Raw genomic sequence first — 22,080 nt, 5'->3', positions numbered from 1 at the left:
ACGAGATTGAGTGGAATAACTGTTTTATTCTATCCACATTCACTGGATTTTGAGAAACAGAGCATTTTTATTTGAATTTTTTGCAAATTCGATCAATAAAAACTTTATACAAAACGTCCGACAAAATCATTTCCGCTTAGAATGTAAACAAATTGGCGAAATGACAGGAGCAATTTGTGAAAAATGCGATAATAATAATAATTCTTGAAAAAATTAAACAAAAAAGATATGTTATGTTCTTACCATTAAATGCTTTTATTCCATATTTTGTTGCTTTTTTCCCCCCTTTGAGGTTTTCTTCTTCTTCTTAAAGGAACAGTCCACCGTACTTCCATAATGAAATATGCTCTTATCTGAATTGAGACGAGCTGCTCCGTACCTCTCCGAGCTTTGCGCGACCTCCCAGTCAGTCAGACGCAGTCAGACGCGCTGTCACTCCTGTTAGCAATGTAGCTAGGCTCAGCATGGCCAATGGTATTTTTTGGGGCTGTAGTTAGATGCAACCAAACTCTTCCACGTTTTTCCTGTTTACATAGGTTTATATGACCAGTGATATGAAACAAGTTCAGTTACACAAATTGAAACGTGGCGATTTTCTATGCTATGGAAAGTCCGCACTATAATGACAGGCGTACTAACACCTTCTGCGCGCTTCGGCAGCGCATTGATATCTGAGCTCCGTATCAATGCGCTGCCGAAGCGTGCAGAGTACGCCTGTCATTATAGTGCGGACTTTCCATAGCATAGAAAATCGCTACGTTTCAATTTGTGTAACTGAACTTTTTTCATATCACTGGTCATATAAACCTATGTAAACAGGAAAAACGCGGAAGAGTTTGGTCGCATCTAACTACAGCCCCAAAAAATACCATTGGCCATACTGAGCCTAGCTACATTGCTAACAGGAGTGACAGCGCGTCTGACTGCGTCTGACTGACTGGGAGGTCGCGCAAAGCTCGGAGAGGTACGGAGCAGCTCGTCTCAATTCAGATAAGAGCATATTTCATTATGGAAGTACGGTGGACTGTTCCTTTAAGGGTTTTTTGGTGGTTGGCAAACCAACTTAAAGGTGCATTACCGCCACCGACTGGGCTGGAGTGTGGAACAGGAGCTATTCGGCGGGGGGCTATATTCTTTTAGGTATTTCTGTTTCTTTTAAATACTTGATAACAATTTTTGGTGTTTTGTTTTCGAGTAGAGTTTTTATTTCGTCCTCGGTTGGTTCAGCAACATGCTCCGCCATTTTGTTTTTCTCTACTCATGGTATATGAGCTGATATCCTAGTAGTAGAGTAGCCACTCAGAGCGTGCGATTGCTCATATCCAGTGAGTGTGGATAGAGTAAGATTATTTAGCTTACTTTTAGACACGTTTACTCATTTCGAGCTTGATTTTTTTTTATTCTTTTGGCAGATCATTTTGATAATTTTTAAGCATTTAATTCTAGAATGCAGCATAGAATAAGCTTGAAATGAGGAAAAACGTCTGAAATTAAGCTAAATAATCTTATATTTGGGGGCGCTATTGAGCGAGCAATGGAGTAGGACGTATGTGGTTTGAGCTCCCACCGAACTTTTGTTTTATTTCGAATTAAGGTTCGCCTTACATTACAAAACACTGTGAAATTGACTCCAAGCGTCTGTTAAGGTTAAAACTACAGTTTAGATTTAGGTTGATGGCCTCAAAACCATACGACTTGCGTAAATATTCGTACAAACCGTCGAGCAGCACGAGGCCCGACGCGGCCCTGACCTCAAGCTCCACTGACACGCAGGCCGCGACTCCGCTTCAATCAGAAGAAACTGCGAAGATGGACGCTGAAGCCCTGAAAAACGATATTCTCCTCTCGTTGAAGGCGGACATTGCACAGGTGATAAAATCAGAAGTGAAAAGTGCACTTGCAGAAGACTTCAACTTTCTTAAAAGCGAGTTACAAACCGTCAGAGGGGAGATAAAAAACAACACGATAGCGATTCACTCTGAACTCGACACAATGAAGGCTACAATCAAGGAGATGGAAGGCGGGTTGAGTACGTGCTCAGACGAGGTGACGGCTTTGCAGACTACGGTATCCGACCTGAAAGCAGAGGTGAAGGGGCTTCGGGAGAAATGTGAGGATATGGAGGGAAGATTAAGGAGGTGCAACATCAGAATCCTGGGGGTGGCAGAGACGAATGGTTCATGCTCCACAACATCGGTCTCAAATCTGCTGAAAGAAGCATTACATTTGGATAAGGATGTGCTCGTGGACCGCGCACACAGGAGCTCGGCACCGAAGAGATCAGATGGGAAACCGCGCGCCATAGTTGCTAAGCTCCACTACTATCAGGGCTGTGTAGAGGTGCTTAAACGTGCCCGCACCCATACCCCAATCCGATTCAACAGGGAGACAATTGTCATCTTTCCGGATTACACCGCAAGCGTCGCCAAAGCCAGGGCAGCGTTCAACAATGTGAGGAAACTGTTGCGCAACCACCAGGGTGTCCGGTATGGCATAATGTTCCCAGCCAAGCTGCGCATTACGCACAACGGAGAGGAGAGGGAGTTCACGGATGCAGTCAAAGCGATGGCCTACGTGAAGAAGAATATTACCCAAACAGAGGTTTGAATGTGAATGTGGGACTGAGTTTTACTCATGTAGCATTTAAAGCTGTATAACTTACCTACGCCAAGGAAACAATATATATTTTTTTTGTATTGTGGCAAATGTAGCCTAAAGGCCAATTAAAGGCCAATTTATACTGACAACCCAGTCCTCGCAGATGGCCTCGCAGATAGCGTCTGCGAAGCCTTCCCCCTTCGCAGACGCTCTACGCGCACCTCCCAAAAATTGTGACCACCGCAGACAGCGTCGCAGACAAGAGGGCTCTGATTGGTCCACTCTACATCCGCTGTACACGCACTTCCGCTTCCTTACTTTCCCGGTTTGGTTTGTTTTCACGACCGCCATTTTTAAAAACACGAGCGAAGATGGAGCAGCACGAAGAGCGGTTGATCAAGGAAGTGAGGAAGTACGTACATCTATACGACTCCAGTTCTAGTCATTATAAGCATAATTATAAGTAACCGGAGGATAAACACTCCACTAACCACACCCACCAACTACTCCTAGCGATTTCGCGACTTCGCGCCCCCTTGCGTTGTTGTGGTGAATAACATCGCGCATGCCTATTACTCCCCGCTCAACGATAAATTACAACTGTCTGCGAAAAGCTATCTGCGAAAGCCTTGTCGCAAGAGCATGCAGAGGCCTTTATGCTGACAACCCAGTCCTCGCAGACAGCGCCGCAGATAGCGTCTGCATAGCCCCCCCCACCTTCGCAGACGCTCTGTGCACACCTCCCAAAAATTGTGACCACCGCAGAAGCCTCACAGACAGCGTCGCAGACAAGAGGGTTCTGATTGGTCCACTCTACATCCGCTGTACACGCACTTCCGCTTCCCTACTTTCCCAGTTTGGTTTGTTTTCACGACCGCCATTTTTAAAAACACGAGCGAAGATGGAGCAGCACGAAGAGCGGTTGATCGAGGAAGTGAGGAAGTACGTACATCTATACGACTCCAGTTCTAGTCATTATAAGTAACCGGAGGATAAACATTCCACTAACCACACCCACCAACTACTCCTAGCGATTTCGCGACTTCGCGCCCCCTTGCGTTGTGCCGGTGAATAACATCACGCACGCCTCTTACTCCCCGCTCAACGATAAATTACAACTGTCTGCGAAAAGCTATCTGCGAAAGCCTTGTCGCAAGAGCATGCAGAGGCCTTAAGTGGCTGGACTTTTCTGTTTATTTTTGTTTTTGCCTTTTTCCTCTGATATTTGGGGTAGGTTGATACTTGTTCAAATAGCCTAATACTGAGGGGGGGAATAAGAAAAGGAAATTGAGGCCTGTAACTGTTACTGCCAATGCTGCTACAGTTCGATTTAGTGTTTCTCTTTTAAGGCAGTGGTTTTAATACAGGTGTTAATACAGTAGCAGTCTAATGTCCTTCCCCATTCATTGGCTTTAATGCTCTGATACATTTCAAACGTTAACTTCATGGGGCAATTTGCCACAGTGAATAATTTTTGATATGTGATAAAGTTCGGCTGGAGTTTGAGCGGGTGGCTCTTTAGGGATCCCAAACACTGTTTTACCTGCAGCTTATGGGTAGGGAGATAAGCTTAGGTGTGTGTATATGCACGCCCGGATCACCGCACAGGCTTCATATGGCTTCAGCCTAGGGGCCCCCACGCCCCCCGCCTCGCAGGGGGGCCCCCAATTGGTCAAAAGAAAAAAAAAAACCTTCATATTCATTGGCTCAAAATGAATATTTAAATAAACGGACGCTGATTGGGTGAGGCAAATCCGCCTTCCATATATAAACGTTAGACGTCACGCACGACGTCACTCCACAGTTGAACAGTGAACATGTGTGACAGAAAATACGAGAGCGGTGCTCAAAAGCGCAAGGCGCAACGGCAAAAAGCCCAACGTGACAAAGCTCTATTGAGCAATATACCAAAACTAACAGGGTTTTTTAAACCTAATGAAACCCAACTGGCAAGTGCAAGTCATCATGACACTAGCGTTTAATAATGTTTATATAATGTTAATATATATATATAAAATTATATAATATAATTATTAGGGCTGTCGAAGTTAACGCGATAATAACGCGTTAACGCGATCTCAATGTATCGCGATTAAAAAAAATAGTGCCGTTAACGCAAATTCTAATTTGGCCCTGCGAGTCACCCGTAGTTCCTGTTGAGGCTTGTCGTGCGCTGCTTCAATAAGAGTAAGTGTGAGTGATGGAGAAAGGTCTGTTAAACGGGAAGTTTCATTTCAAAAGTAGAGTGTGATTGAGCATAGACATATAAACATAGATGCCGCCTTCTGCGTAGAATCATACGTCATCCTCGTCGCCATATTGGATGTGGCAAAGTGGAGATTCTTCAACTGTCTCTGGTATAGCGTCTAGACAGTAGCCGAGAATAAAGATGCCTCATTCATGTGCTGCGTTTAACTGTACCAACAGGTTTACCGTCCAAACGAGATCACATGGGATTACCTTTCACAGGTGAGACTGGAAAAATACTTTCCATTGTATTTGGTCATTATAACGTAATTTTACGAACAGATTTTCCTGACTTTGTGGCTAATATGAAGTCTCGTGCATAATAGCCGCTCGGTGAAACCTGTCTCCAAACAACGAAGTATTTCCTTCGTAACTACGCTGATAACACTTTGTGGTTTTGTCAAACATTGGAGCTTTGTCTTCATTCTGAAGGTTTATTGTTATTAATATTGAATAAAAAGTAACTGGGATATATCATTGTTAATTATCATTCAAATTTTAGGTAAATTATTTTAATTTGCATCTTATACGGATTTTATAAGGGAAATACGGATTTTGGAGGTTGGTTATACAGGTTTGATTGACTAAAGGTTGACATGTATGCTTATAACCATCACATTAAAAGTTATGTGTTGTTTTGATGCCTGTTTGTTTCACAAATATATACGTGTGTGTGTTAATGGGTGAATAAAAGGCATCGAGTTAAATATTATTGTAGAAAGGGGCTTTATGAAGTTCAGTCCATTTACTTGCATTGGTTTACGGGGAAGATTTGCCACATCCAATATGGCGGACACTCTGACGTATCCCAGCAACGGGCCACCAGCTCAATGCGGCGTCTTTGTTTATAATATGTCTATGGTGATTGAGTTGGTTTTGGTATGCACTTATACTTTTGCAAAGTGAGATTTCAGTACTCTGTAGCACTGTGATATGACACTAAATGTCTTTATTGAAGTCCAACTGCAATTTATTTTTGTTTGCACAGCACTGTGAAGTCCTATAGGCTGTGACTGAATACAACTCCAGCACAATTGAAGTTTTATTTCATTTTTATTTTCTTTTGTCACACATGTCTGAACTGAGACACAATAGTATGTGACTACATGTTTTATATTTGAGACTACAGCTCCCTAATCCATCACAAAATCCAATTTTGTGTTTTGTATGTTCAGTACTGCCTAGTATGTGAGTGAATAAACTCCCTTACCATTTTCTCTTGTCCCAGCAGTTTTTAACAAGTACTTTTAGCAAAAAATGTGTTCACCATTTTAATTGTAACATTTCACTTTAAAAGCCTTATTCATTTACATAGATTTAAAAAAATGCGATTAATCGTGATTAACTATGAAATTCTGAGATTAATCGCGATTAATTTTTTTAATCGTTTGACAGCCCTAATAATTATATAATGTTTAATAATTTAAAAAAAAAACTTTAAAATGTAGAAAATAGACAGTTCTTTACAGGTAGATGGGATAAGATGGTGGTGGCCAGGGGGGGCCTACAGCAACTTGTAGCCTAGGGGCCCCTGGCCATGTTAATTCGGCCCTGTGTATATGTGTGGGTGGGGTGGGGGGAGCGGTGGGGTGATGGGAGGGGGCAGGGCATGTTTTTGTCTTGTTTTTCTGTTTTGTCTTTTTTACTCTCACTCATTTTCTTATTTCTCCTGTTTCTCTCTCCACTCACTCTGTTTATTCTCAAGTGCAATTCTACACTCAAGAAAATATGTTGTTATTGTGTGAAATAGTAATAGATTTGCTAGTATATATGGCTGTTTGTCTGAACCAGATAAGTGTGTTCCACAATTATTTGAACATCAAATTTTGCTATGGCAGATAATCCAATGATGCAAACACAGGATGGTATACATGACGGGGGAAGAGGAGGTCTTACATTAGCCAACTGGAATGTACGTGGTCTTAATGGCCCAATCAAAAGGGGGAGGGTTTTTGCTCATCTCAAATCGTTAACACCAGACATAATATTTTTACAGGAGACACATTTGAAAAATGACTCTCATGCCAGGCTGCGGTGTAAATGGATAGGACATATATTTCATTCATCATTCAATGCTAGAGCTAGGGGTACAGCAATTATGATATGGAAGAATATTCCCTTTATTGACACAACCACAATATCTGATAAAGAAGGATGCTTTTTGATTGTAACCGGTGAAATATATTCTACGCCCCTCACTTTACTGAACATATATGCACCCAATGTAGACAGCCCTTCATTCTTTAAAAAAGTGTTTTCTCTAATACCAGATATATCCCAGACAAATCTTATTATTGCAGGGGATTTCAATTGCATCCTGGACCCATACTTAGACAGGTCCTCTACACGTAGAATGGATAAAAGCAATTCATGTGTCTTTCTTAATACTTTCATTAATAATACTAATATGACTGATATTTTGAGAATTGCAAATCCTACTGGTAGAGAATATTCTTATTATTCAGCGACACATAACTCATACACCAGGATAGATTATTTCCTCATTGATGCAAAATTGATGCCATATGCTACAAATGCAAAATATCATAATATAGTGATCTCAGATCACAGCCCTCTCACTTGCACCCTGGCTATTCAGAATATGGTGAGACCACAATGGACCTGGAGATTAAACCTTCTCTTACTAACTGAAAAGGAGTTCTGTGAATATCTAAAAGCTCAAATATCTCTTTATTTTGAAACTAATGACAACACAGACTTCCCCTGCTATACTATGGGAGGTGTTTAAAGCCTTCCTTAGAGGCTGTGTTATTTCATTTGAAGCATACAGAAAAAAGAAGAATAGGGCCAGATTAGTGGAAATAGAGCGGCAAATTAATATACTAGACAAAGAGAATGCTAGGACACCGTCTGGTGATCTACATAAAAGGATATCATCCCTAAAATATGAATACAACAAGATACTCTCAGCAAAAGTTACTAAGTCCTTTTTATACATCAGACAGAAATATTTTGAGTTTAGTGACAAACCACACAGACTTTTAGCGCGGCAACTTACAACCCCGATTCCAAAAAAGTTGGGACAAAGTACAAATTGTAAATCAAAATGGAATGCAATGATGTGGAAGTTTCAAAATTCCATATTTTATTCAGAGTAGAACATAGATGACATATCAAATGTTTAAACTGAGAAAATGTATCATTTAAAGAGAAAAATTAGGTGATTTTAAATTTCATGACAACAACATATCTCAAAAAAGTTGGGACAAGGCCATGTTTACCACTGTGAGACATCCCGTTTTCTCTTTACAACAGTCTGTAAACGTCTGGGGACTGAGGAGACAAGTTGCTCAAGTTTAGGGATAGGAATGTTAACCCATTCTTGTCTAATGTAGGATTCTAGTTGCTCAACTGTCTTAGGTCTTTTTTGTCGTATCTTCCGTTTTATGATGCGCCAAATGTTTTCTATGGGTGAAAGATCTGGACTGCAGGCTGGCCAGTTCAGTACCCGGACCCTTCTTCTATGTAGCCATGATGCTGTAATTGATGCAGTATGTGGTTTGGCATTGTCATGTTGGAAAATGCAAGGTCTTCCCTGAAAGAGACGTCGTCTGGATGGGAGCATATGTTGCTCTAGAACCTGGATATACCTTTCAGCATTGACGGTGTCTTTCCAGATGTGTAAGCTGCCCATGCCACACGCACTAATGCAACCCCATACCATCAGAGATGCAGGCTTCTGAACTGAGCGCTGATAACAACTTGGGTCGTCCTTCTCCTCTTTAGTCCGAATGACGCGGCGTCCCTGATTTCCATAAAGAACTTCAAATTTTGATTCGTCTGACCACAGAACAGTTTTCCACTTTGCCACAGTCCATTTTAAATGAGCCTTGGCCCAGAGAAGACGTCTGCGCTTCTGGATCATGTTTAGATACGGCTTCTTCTTTGAACTATAGAGTTTTAGCTGGCAATGGCGGATGGCACGGTGAATTGTGTTCACAGATAATGTTCTCTGGAAATATTCCTGAGCCCATTTTGTGATTTCCAATACAGAAGCATGCCTGTATGTGATGCAGTGCCATCTAAGGGCCCGAAGATCACGGGCACCCAATATGGTTTTCCGGCCTTGACCCTTACGCACAGAGATTCTTCCAGATTCTCTGAATCTTTTGATGATATTGTGCACTGTAGATGATGATATGTTCAAACTCTTTGCAATTTTACACTGCTGAACTCCTTTCTGATATTGCTCCATTATTTGTCGGCGCAGAATTAGGGGGATTGGTGATCCTCTTCCCATCTTTACTTCTGAGAGCCGCTGCCACTCCAAGATGCTCTTTTTATACCCAGTCATGTTAATGACCTATTGCCAATTGACCTAATGAGTTGCAATTTGGTCCTCCAGCTGTTCCTTTTTTGTACCTTTAACTTTTCCAGCCTCTTATTGCCCCTGTCCCAACTTTTTTGAGATGTGTTGCTGTCATTAAATTTTAAATGAGCCAATATTTGGCATGAAATTTCAAAATGTCTCACTTTCGACATTTGATATGTTGTCTATGTTTTATTGTGAATACAATATCAGTTTTTGAGATTTGTAAATTATTGCAATCCATTTTTATTTACAATTTGTACTTTGTCCCAACTTTTTTTGGAATCGGGGTTGTCGAAAGCAAGAAAATGACCGCATAATACATAAAATTAAGTCAGCCAAAGGGGATGTTTTGATGAAACCCAAAGATATTAATGACCAATTTTTACAATTTTATAAAAATTTATATACGTCCAATAAAAATTTAGACTACGCTGCTATGCAAGAATTCTTAGATGGTTGCAACCTCTCTCAATTAGATGAAGAAGAGTCAGCCTACCTGGACTCTGAAATTTCTGTTGAGGAAATTCAAAGGGCCATCATGTCACTTAAAAGTAACAAAGCCCCTGGCCCTGATGGCCTCCTAGGAGAGCTGTATAAAAAGTTCAGCAAAATTCTCTGTCCGTATTTACATAAGGTGTTCACCCAAACCAACAATGACGGTGTATTACCTCCAATGCTAACCGAAGCAATTATAACAGTTATATATAAAAAAGCTAAAGACCCAGAAGAAGTCGGCTCTTATCGTCCCATCTCCCTACTAATTCTGGATGGAAAGTTGTTTTCTAAAGTCTTGGCCAATAGAGTGAGTAAATAAATTAATACACCCAGATCAGACTGGGTTTATACCAAATAGAAAGTCTTTTTTCAAACTCAGACGGCTACTCAACATAATATATTCTACTGATAGACAGAAAGAAGAGCTTGCCATTCTGTCACTCGATGCAGAAAAGGCATTCGACCAAGTCGAATGGCCTTACCTGTTCGAAACTTTGAAAAGATTTAAATTCGGTCAAAAATTAATTTCAATGGTCAAGCTCCTCTATAACAGCCCTTCGGCGCAAATCCTCACAAATCAAATATTATCTCCTCGTTTCCATCTACACAGAGGCACAAGACAAGGTTGCCCTTTGTCTCCCTTGATCTTCGCCCTTGTAATTGAACCTCTTGCTGAGAGCATTCGTTCAGACCCTTTAATTTATGGTCATATATCAGAAAAATCAATAAATAAAATATCATTATATGCTGATGATGTTCTTTTGTATATTACTCAGCCGGAAGCCACTATTGCACAAATTTTAGGGAAAATCAATATATTTGGAACCTTTTCTGGGTATAGGATAAATTGGAATCAGAGCGAACTAATGCCAATACATATGCAAGATGCCTCTTGGTTACAGAGTCTCCCTTTCAAAATATCACTGGACAAATTTACATATTTGGGAATCCAAATTACGAAACACCACAATGTTATTCAACGCAAATTTTCCTCCATTACTGTCTGAACTACAGTCAAAAATACAATTTTGGAGGACTCTTCCAATATCACTCCTGGGCAGAGTTAATGCTATTAAAATGGTATTCCTATCCCAATTATTGTATTTATTTCAGAATATCCCAGTGTCTCTTACCAACTCATTCTTTAAACAATTAGACACGATTGTAAACCCCTTTTTGTGGGATTACAAAACACACAGAATTGGCAAGAGGCGCATCTGCAAATCTAAAGGAGAGGGGGGCCTTGCACTCCCAAATTTTCTATTTTACTATTGGGCTTCAACTATTATGATTATGGGGGCGTCGTGGCTAAGGCGCCATACCATAGACCCGGGTTCGATTCCGACCCGAGGTCATTTCCCGATCCCTTCCCGTCTCTCTCTCCCACTCATTTCCTGTCCTGTCTCTACACTGTCCTATCCAATAAAGGTGAAAAAAGCCCAAAAAAAATCTTAAAAAAAAAAATATATATATATATATATATATATATATATATATATATATATATATATATATATTATGATTATGACGCACTGGTTAGATGACACAACATCTCCACCAAATTGGCTTAAGTTGGAACAAGAGGCATGTCAACCCTACTCGTTGGGAGCCATCCTTCTGTCTCCGTCCGTCGTTGAAAAGTCTGTCTATAAGAGCAGTATAGTGATCCACACCACTCTGCACATTTGGAAAAAAATTAGATCACACTTTAACTTACCTCCCATATCCTATGTCCTACCTATTGTTGGAAACCCTGGTTTTCCACCATCTAATCTGGACTGTGCTTTTAAGCTTTGGAAAGGGGCAGGCATCCACACAATAGGAGACTTGTACATTGGAGATACATTTGCCTCCTTTGCACAACTACAGAGTAAATATAAGTTGCAGGGGAATGACCACCTTAGATATCTGCAAATAAGAGACTATGTAAGGAAACACCTACCAAATTTTGAGACCTTTGCAGGTTCTAGTCTAGATGGATGTCTCCGACTCACATCATGCTCGGTTAAAGCAATATCTTACATATATAACACCTTACAATCCCTTAGTCTAGTTGATTCCAACCGAATAAAATCGAAGTGGGAGGAAGAAATGGGCATTGTGATCTCTGACATAACATGGAAGGGGGGGTTGGAGCATGTCCATCGATGCTCTAATAATGAAAGACACTGCTTAATTCAATTTAAAATCCTACATCGTCTTCACTATTCCAAGGAGAGATTACATAAAATATATCCTGAGCTCTCCCCGATGTGTGACAAATGCCTGTCAGCAGATGATACACTACTACATAGCTTTGTTGACTATCCCAAAGTTCAGGCTTATTGGATCAATATTTTCAAATCAGTATCAGTTCAGTTGGTCGGGTTCAGTGCCCGAACTGATGATCATATCAGTTGGTCGGGTTCAATGCCCGAACTGATGATCATATCAGTTTTTCTTTGGCTAATCAGACACAAGGTACACCACCACTCTTGCCAGAGCAGTTGGGGGTTAGGTGCCTTGCTCAAGGGCACTTAAGTCAATCCTGCTAGTCTGGGGAATCAAACCAGCAACCTTTTGGTCCCAAAGCTGGTTCTCTAACCATTAGGCCATGACTTCCCCAGTATCTTCCCCAGTATCAATCAGTATCTGAAATACTTAAAATCCAATTGGAACCAGACCCACTATCATTTTAGGAGTATCTGATGATACTATGAAGTTGACCAACGCTCAGCAATGTTTCCTTTCCTACAGTCTTATTACTGCAAGGAGGTTGCTTCCCATGCACTGGAAAGAGGAGGCGGCCCCTCCTACAAAGTTGTGGCTCAGTGATCTTATGAACACACTCCACCTAGAAAGAATACGATACACTCTTATGGACAAACTCCCCTACTTTGATAAGGTGTGGTCACCTCTAATTAAGTATCTGGCACATTAAAATCATGGTTCACTTAATGTCAACAAGCTTGACGGAGGAATGGGGTGGGGCCTGGGGAGAGTCGGGAATAGAACTCTGAGACTAAGTTAATGGAGAGTCTTTTTTTTTTTAATTGTTCATGTTTTTTGTTTTCTTTTGTTCTTTTGTGTTTTGGTCCTGTGAGTATTTTGTGTGTGTACGGGTGTTCATGGGGAAAAAAGGAAAAAGAGCAACAAATGATGAAACATGTGCGTGTGAAAGATACGCGACATACTGTATGTATATACTGTATATATGTATACATTCCTCAAATAAAACATATTTGAAAAAAAAAATCTTATATTTGCGTTCTAATAATCTTTTGAATAAGAGCTAGTGGATAAATTCACCCATATTAAAGATATTTTCTCTTAACAAGATACAACCCCGATTCCAAAAAAGTTGGGACAAAGTACAAATTGTAAATAAAAACGAAACGCAATGATGTGGAAGTTTCAAAATTCCTTATTTTATTCAGAATAGAACATAGATGACATATCAAATGTTTAAACTGAGAAAATGTATCATTTAAAGAGAAAAATTAGGTGATTTTAAATTTCATGACAACAACACATCTCAAAAAAGTTGGGACAAGGCCATGTTTACCACTGTGAGACATCCCCTTTTCTCTTTACAACAGTCTGTAAACGTCTGGGGACTGAGGAGACAAGTTGCTCAAGTTTAGGGATAGGAATGTTAACCCATTCTTGTCTAATGTAGGATTCTAGTTGCTCAACTGTCTTGGGTCTTTTTTTGTTGTATCTTCAGTTTTATGATGCGCCAAATGTTTTCTATGGGTGAAAGATCTGGACTGCAGGCTGGCCAGTTCAGTACCCGGACCCTTCTTCTACGCAGCCATGATGCTGTAATTGATGCAGTATGTGGTTTGGCATTGTCATGTTGGAAAATGCAAGGTCTTCCCTGAAAGAGACATCATCTGGATGGGAGCATATGTTGCTCTAGAACCTGGATACCTTTCAGCATTGATGGTGTCTTTCCAGATGTGTAAGCTGCCCATGCCACACGCACTAATGCAACCCCATACCATCAGAGATGCAGGCTTCTGAACTGAGCCCCGATAACAACTTGGGTCGTCCTTCTCCTCTTTAGTCCGAATGACACGGCATCCCTGATTTCCATAAAGAACTTCAAATTTTGATTCGTCTGACCACAGAACAGTTTTCCACTTTGCCACAGTCCATTTTAAATGAGCCTTGGCCCAGAGAAGACGTCTGCGCTTCTGGATCATGTTTAGATACGGCTTCTTCTTTGAACTATAGAGTTTTAGCTGGCAACGGCGGATGGCACGGTGAATTGTGTCACAGATAATGTTCTCTGGAAATATTCCTGAGCCCATTTTGTGATTTCCAATACAGAAGCATGCCTGTATGTGATGCAGTGTCGTCTAAGGGCCCAAAGATCACGGGCACCCAGGATGGTTTTCCGGCCTTGACCCTTACGCACAGAGATTCTTCCAGGTTCTCTGAATCTTTTGATGATATTATGCACTGTAGACGATGATATGTTCAAACTCTTTGCAATTTTACACTGTCAAACTCCTTTCTGATATTGCTCCACTATTTGTCGGCGCAGAATTAGGGGGATTGGTGATCCTCTTCCCATCTTTACTTCTGAGAACCGCTGCCACTCCAAGATGCTCTTTTTATACCCAGTCATGTTAATGACCTATTGCCAATTGACCTAATGAGTTGCAATTTGGTCCTCCAGCTGTTCCTTTTTTGTACCTTTAACTTTTCCAGCCTCTTATTGCCCCTGTCCCAACTTTTTTGAGATGTGTTGCTGTCATGAAATTTCAAATGAGCCAATATTTGGCATGAAATTTCAAAATGTCTCACTTTCGACCTTTGATATGTTGTCTATGTTCTACTGTGAATACAATATCAGTTTTTGAGATTTGTAAATTATTGCATTCCGTTTTTATTTACAATTTGTACTTTGTCCCAAACTTTGTACTTTGAACTGCCACTGTGTATGAAATGTGCTATATAAATAAACTTGCCTTGTCCCAACTTTTTTGGAATCGGGGTTGTATTTTTTTGCAGCGTGAATAGCTGAATAATAAAAATAATCCACTAGTTTCAGAGATTCACTGGACAGTTTATTTATTTATGAACTATAAAGTTCAAAATGTTGGTGTGTTTCCTGCAGCACGTACGACTGTCTGCGTGACGACCCCTTCGATCACGAGTGGCCATCCCTGCCTCAGCTGCCCGGCCTGCATTACTCCATGAACGAGCAATGTCGCTTTGACTTTGGCATGGGTTACATGATGTGCACAGCGGTGAGTGAGATACATCACACTAAAACCTATGACCTTCTGACATTCATTCTGCTATCTCACTATTACCCTTTTACTCTTTTGCTGCACAGCATGGGAATATTATAAAATTCTACTACGATCATGAAATATGAACTCATTATGTCACTGTCGCTGTATTTAATTGACATTTGCGCAGGTGTTTTGAACTCGCTGATATTAACTGACCTCCTGGAAGCCACGCCCCCTTCCCTAGTCTCATATTAGTACTATTTTGATCATTGTGCTTTTCTTAAGATCTAAGATCTATCAATGCATTTTCGACATAGCTAACAAGCTAACATTCGATAGGTGCGGAGTCAGAGTTAACATTAGATACTATTTATTAGGGATGTCTGTGAATATTTCCAACCGAAAAAGTTCACTAAGATTAAAAGCAATTTAAGCAGCAGATCCGTAGTGAAAATTGTTGTCAGTGTGGAAACGTGGTGTTTGATTTTCGTCCTGCTTGTATTCTCGCCTTGCAAGCTGCATGTGTGAATGCGAGCATGACTGTTTCTTTTAGTACAGCACCTACGACCCATGCAAGCAGCTGTGGTGCAGCCACCCCGAGAACCCTTTCTTCTGCAAGACCAAGAAGGGCCCTCCTATTGACGGCACCAAGTGCGCTCCAGGAAAGGTACAGTTATTATACGTCTATAGTATACATCTAATTCTACAGAAAGCACTTGTGTAGTTACCAGAGGTGGACAGTAGCGAAGTACATTTACTTGAGTACTGTACTTAAGTACACTTTTTGAGTATCTGTACTTTGAGTATTTTTTTTTTTTTGGAAACTTGTGACTTTAACTTCACTACATTTGAAAGACAAATATCGTACTTTTCACTCCACTACATTTCTATCAAGGTCCTCGTTACTCGTTACTATGAAGTAGCTTTGAAAGTGGATGTTTTTTCTTTTCTTTTCGAAAACATGCTTGTTTTTTTTTTCCCAGGTGACACTGAGACAGTCTATCAGTAATCACTAGGGTCACGTCACGTCCATAGACTGTATAAAATCAAGTTCAATTATTTCTCCGCAGCATTATTTAAACATGATCAGTTGATGGCAGAATGGAAGGAGGCGGTTCTTCTGGGGAATGCACCCACTCATGGCCCATGAACCCATGTTTCAGTTTTCTAAAAGGGTTAAAGATTCATTTCATTTTAAATGTTTGCTTTGTTTGCCGAAAATGAACCACATCCCAGCCAACAAAACCTCGCCGTCCAACCTGCGGAAGCATATTGAGGTATATAAACGTTTTATTCCAAGAGAAAGCTTGCAACAAAGTTGTCTGTGCTTTTAGAGCTAGCGCTAACGTTGCAAACGTAGCTATGCAGTCTGGTTGGTCAAATGACTTTCTATGGATTTTCCTGCCAAGTTACCGTAGCCTTGTCCACGGCTAACATAGCTAGTTAATTTGAACACTGTTAGTTAGCATGTAAAAACGGAGTTACGCTAACATGAATAACGTTAACTTATCTGAAGTCCTTTCAGAAATATGTTTTAGCACAATCTTGCCAAATAAACAGAATGTAGAAATCTTTCTTTTCTAGTAGCGTTAGCTGCCCAATATGATTTCGAGTTTGAAAAGCGTTTGCTAGCATGCCAGGTGGAGCTTCACTGACTAGCTAGCTTAACGTTCAACCACCATGATGGCACAGCATGCGTTCATTTTGTGAATTCACATTTCTGTCTTTGGTAACGGCATTAGGTTTTGTAAGCGTTGTGGCAATAATACAACGATGCGTTGACAGAAAATGTACTTTTAATACTTAAGTATTTTTAAAAGCAAGTACTTCAGTACTTTAACTTAAGTAAAAATTTGACTGGACAACTTTCACTTGTATCGGAGTAACATTTGACTAGTGGTATCTGTACTCTGATTTAAGTAATGAAGTTGGGTACTTTGTCCACCTCTGGTAGTTACAGAGCCTTAGCATCACCATGATAGGTTCTAATAATCATGTCCAATTACCCTGTTATACTCTTACTCTCCTCTCTGCAGAACTGCTTTAAGGGTCACTGTATTAAACTGACATCGGATATCCTCAGGCAGGATGGACAGTGGGGGCAGTGGACCAAATTTGGCTCCTGCTCGCGTACTTGTGGAGGAGGCGTCCGTTTCCGCACCCGCCAATGTGACAACCCCATGTTAGTATACACTTTCATACCGCTGCTTGCTTTTGCACCTGCAAAGAAGCACACAGCTGGAAATGTTCACACCATTTGTTATGTAGTGCAAAGGAGAACCTGAAGGGTCTTGTAGGACAGAGGTGTCCAGATGTTTGTCTTGTTGTTGTTAGGGAACAGATTGAGAAATAAATATGGAAGTGGTTTGTTTAGTGGGAAGCCATGGCTTAATGGTTAGAGAAGCAGCTTTGGGACCAAAAGGTCACTGGTTTGATTCTCCAGAACAGTAGGAATGGCTGAAATGCCCTTAAACAAGGCACCTAAGCCCCAACTGGTCCGGCAAGAGTGTTGGCGTACCTTGTATCTGATTAGACAAAGAAAAACCGATGATGTGATTATCAGTTTGGGCGGTCCCTGGCCAAAACAAACAAACGTGATTTCTCCTGAATGCTTAACTTTGTCCAAGCAAGAATTTTATTGATCATTCACTAGTTGATCATTCTAACGGAAACTGTCATATTGTATATGTATATGTCAAGGTAGAAGTTAAAATCCGGTGGAATCAGAGATTCTACCAGTAGAGACTCCAATTGCAATCTCTACTGATAAGATTGGAGATTCTACCAGTAGAGATTGCAATCGGAGTCTCTACTGGTAGAATCTCCAATCTGAGTCTTTACTGGTAGAATCTCCAATCAGAGTTTCTCCTGGTAGAATCTCCAATCGGAGTCTTTACTGGTAGAATCTCCAATCGGAGTTTCTCCTGGTAGAATCTCCAATTGGAGTCTTTACTGGTAGAATCTCCAATTGGAGTCTCTACTGGTAGAATCTCCAGTTCTACCAGATCGCGGTCTCTACCTTGATATATATATTTTGAGCCAAACAAACTGAGCGTTCTTTCAGCATGGCACCTCGCTAATAGAAATCTGGATTTCTCCAAGCTCCTGTAGAGCTCTGGAAGTTGAAAGTAAGAGCAGCTGGTGGCACGCTGAGCTGTGTCTGTGGTATCACCACTCTTGTCACACGAAATAGGATAAAAATTGGATCAAATGCATGTGCCTTGCTTCATTCTTAGTTGACAAATCTAAGATTCGCCAAGCAACTGTGTTTCTTGCAAAACTAATTGTGTTACTTCAATTCTCACATCTTTTCCAGTCACGTTATCGCAATAGATTTCATGTGCCACTTCTTTTAGAAACTCTTCTAGGCTACAGGTTCAGCTGGTCCTTGTTTCACTTGGTTTGCACTAAATAAACAGTTTATTTGTTGAGGTTCCAGGTGTTTCACGTTCTGTTCTTTTCCAGCACCAGTGCATGACATTTGGGTTCATGTTGTCTCGTAATATCATATTTATTTTTCCCAGCATGCACTCACTTTCTTTTTTTGTTTAGTTGATTCTGGCAGACAAACTTAGATCTTGGTAATATGTATTAATGTCGAAGGTAGAATTAAAATCATTCAGTTTTTCACTGGGGGGGGGGGAAGGACAAGGTTGGGAGCATATTAGTGGACTTGATTTATTGCAAAGCAAAGCTCCATACTTAAGAGAACATGGTAATGCCCTGACCTGTGGCCGGATGAGCTTATGCGATCACGCATCGTCCATCTGTCGTCCGTCCACAATTTACAAAAACCACTGCTCCTCCTACAGGATTGATCAGATTTCGACCAAACTCACATACAGTGTTCCCCAGGTGAGTGTGCATAAAAATTGACAAGATGGTAGAGCCACCTGTCATATTTACGATTTTTTGGGGGGCATCTGAAATTTTTAGGTGACTCGTCACATTAAACGCTACTCTTTGTAAACTGCTGGGACGTTTTCACTGAAACTCACCCAGAAGACTCTAAAGACATATTCCAACAAGAATTGTTCACCGGGTGGCGCCACCTACCATGGATGCTGCTACACAGGGGTCATATGCAATTTCACAAAAATCACTCCTCCTCCTACAGGATTGAACAGATTTCAAACTCACACACAACAACTGTAGTCGGTATGAGCTCCAGCCTCACTGAGGCAATTTTGATGGCTTTTGCGTCCGTATGTACGAATGATGGCTGTGTACCATCATAGGAACCTGATCGTAAGTCCAAGGCAATGTATCTCATAAACACTTGACCACCAGACAAGGAAATTTCTATCTTTATTTACATAAGATAGATTGGTTTTTATCCAACGAATATTTTTAATCTGGTTTTAAAAAAAATAACGTTGGATTATTTACGAACACATTTTACGTAAAATATTGATGAAAAAAATATATATTTTTTTATAGTGGGCAATGTATCTTTGCATTGTCTGCTTTTTTTTACCTGAACGATTTCTTACTCTGCACACTCGTGTAAACATAATTATTGTATCGTTCAATAGCAATTATGAGCATCTTTCCTTAGTTGTGGATAATCTAACCCTACCACGGATCGATATCGATTAGTTATAATGTGCGATAATATTGGATTGTAACTCTAAAGTACTGATGTAAAGTGAAAGCGCTGGTTCACTGCTGTCCACCAGGCACCCAGCAGACTCACACCAGAATAAATGTCATGGTGTTGTTTCCAAAGAAATGAATAAATATGTATCGTAACTGCGATGCGTATCTCATTAGTGGTCTCACTGTCACAAAACAATGCAGCAATTTATTGAGGTGAAATTCAAGACACTACAAAATTCGATGGTTCATTCATGGTGCTTTATTATTATTATTATTATTATATGCAGGTTGAGTTTGTGCCCTTGCAAATATTTTGCTCATGCACTCATGAGGAGGCTGCACTGATCCGCCTGTCGATCTCATGCTCTATCCTTCCCTCACTTGTGAACAAGATCCCGAGATACTTGTGGCAGGACTTCTCCACCAACCTGGAGAGGGCAAGCCACCCTTTTCCAGTCGAGAACCATGGCCTCGGACTTGGAGGTGCTGATTCTCATCCCAGCCGCTTCACACTCGACTGCAAACTGCCCCAGTGCATGCTGAAGGTCCTGGTTTGAAGAAGCCAACAGGACAACATCATCTGCGAAAAGCAGAGATGAAATCCTGTGGTTCCCAAACAGGATTCCTTCCGGCCCCTGGCTGCGCCTAGAAATTCTGTCCATAAAGATTATGAACAGAACCGGTGACAAAGGGCAGCCCTGCCGGAGTCCAACATGCACTGGGAACAGGTCTGACTTACTGCCGGCAATGCAAACCAGACTCCTGCTCCGTTCATACAGGGACCGGACAGCCCTTAGCAAAGAGCCCCGAACCCCATACTCCCGAAGCACCCCCCACAGAATATCACGAGGGACACGGTCGAATGCCTTCTCCAAATCCAGAAAGCACATGTGGACTGGTTGGGCAAACTCCCATGAACCCTCGAGCACCCTATGAAGGGTATAGAGCTGGTCCAGTGTTCCGTGACCAGGACGAAAACCGCATTGTTCCTCCTGGATCCGAGGTTCAACTATTGGTCGAATTCTCCTCTCCAGTACCCTGGAGTAAACCTCCCCTGGGAGGCTGAGAAGTGTAATTCCCCTATAATTGGAGCACACTCTCCGGTCCCCTTTCTTAAAAAGAGGGACCACCACCCCAGTCTGCCACTCCAGTGTCACTGTCCCCGACCGCCACGCGATGTTGCAGAGGCGTGTCAGCCAACACAGCCCCACAACATTCAGAGACTTGAGATACTCAGGGTGGATCTCATCCACCCCCGGTGCCTTGCCACCGAGGAGCTTGCTAACCAACTCAGTGACTTCGGCTTGGGTAATGGACGAGTCCACCTCTGAGTCATCAGCCTCCGCTTCCTCAATGGAAGACGAGACAGTGGGATTGAGGAGATCCTCGAAGTATTCCTTCCACCGCCCGACAATGTCCCCAGTCGAGGTCAACAGCTCCCCACCCGCACTGTAAACAGTGTTGGCAGAGTACTGCTTCCCCCTCCTGAGGCACCGGACGGTTTGCCAAAATTTATTCGAGGCCGACCGATAGTCCTTCTCCATGGCCTCACCGAACTCCTCCCAGTTCCGAGGTTTTGCCTCTGCAACTGCCCAAGCTGCGGCACGCCTGGCCTGCCGATACCCATCAGCTGCCTCAGGAGTCCCGGAGGCCAACATGGCCCGATAGGACTCCTTCTTCAGCTTGATGGCATCCCATACTTCCGGTGTCCACCACCCGGTTCGGGGATTGACGCCACGACAGGCACCGGAGACCTTGCCGCCACAGCTCCGAACAGCCGCGTCGACAATGCAGGCAGAAAACATGGTCCACTCAGACTCAATGTCCCCCGCCTCCCTCGGAAGCTGGGAGAAGCTCTCCTGGAGGTGGGAGTTAAAGACCTCCCCGACAGAGTGCTCAGCCAGACGTTCCCAGCAGACCCTCACCATACATTTGGGCCTGCCAGGTCTGTCCGGCTTTCTCCTCTGCCAGCGGATCCAACTCACCACCAGGTGGTGATCAGTTGACAGATCAGCCCCTCTCTTCACCCGAGTGTCCAAGACATAGGGCCGGAGATCCGATGAAATGACAACAAAGTCAATCATCGACCTCCGACCTAAGGTGTCCTGGTGCCACGTGCACTTATGGACACCCCTATGCTCCAACATGGTGTTCATTATGGACAAACCGTGACTAGCACAGAAGTCCAATAACAAAACACCACTTTGGTTCAGATCGGGGAGGCCGTTCCTCCCAATCACGCTCCTCCAGGTGTCACTGTCGTTGCCCACGTGAGCGTTGAAGTCCCCCAGTAGAACAATGGAGTCCCCAGTCTGAACACCTCTCAGTACCTCTCCCAGGGACTCCAAGAAGGCCGGATACTCTAGACTGCTATTCGGCCTGTAGGCACAAACAACAGCAAGAGCCCTCTCCCCGATCGTAAGGCGCAGAGAGGCGACCCTCTCGTTCACTGGGGTAAACTTCAATACATGGCAGCTGAGCTAGGGAGCTATAAGCCAGCCCACACCAGCCCGCTGCCGTTCACCATGGGCAACTCCAGAGAAGTGGAAAGTCCAGCCCCTCTCGAGGAGCTGGGTTCCA

The 22,080-nt window shown here is 42.1% G+C and overlaps 1 protein-coding gene across 5 annotated transcripts in view; it reads left to right on the top strand.

Moving 5' to 3' along the window:
• The window catches only part of adamts2a (ADAM metallopeptidase with thrombospondin type 1 motif, 2a), a 168,366-nt gene that overhangs the window by 117,191 nt on the left and 29,095 nt on the right, over positions 1 to 22,080 (top strand). For all 5 annotated transcript variants that reach the window (XM_060936380.1, XM_060936383.1, XM_060936381.1 and 2 more), the window contains 3 exons: positions 14,781 to 14,913; positions 15,455 to 15,568; positions 16,938 to 17,083. In XM_060936380.1, the coding sequence (XP_060792363.1) occupies positions 14,781 to 14,913; positions 15,455 to 15,568; positions 16,938 to 17,083 (393 nt within the window). The remainder of the gene's footprint in view (positions 1 to 14,780; positions 14,914 to 15,454; positions 15,569 to 16,937; positions 17,084 to 22,080) is intronic.

Source organism: Neoarius graeffei, chromosome 12 (assembly GCF_027579695.1).
Source record: "Neoarius graeffei isolate fNeoGra1 chromosome 12, fNeoGra1.pri, whole genome shotgun sequence".
NCBI classification, from domain to species: domain Eukaryota; kingdom Metazoa; phylum Chordata; class Actinopteri; order Siluriformes; family Ariidae; genus Neoarius; species Neoarius graeffei.
This window is presented reverse-complemented; position numbering and strand designations above follow the sequence as displayed.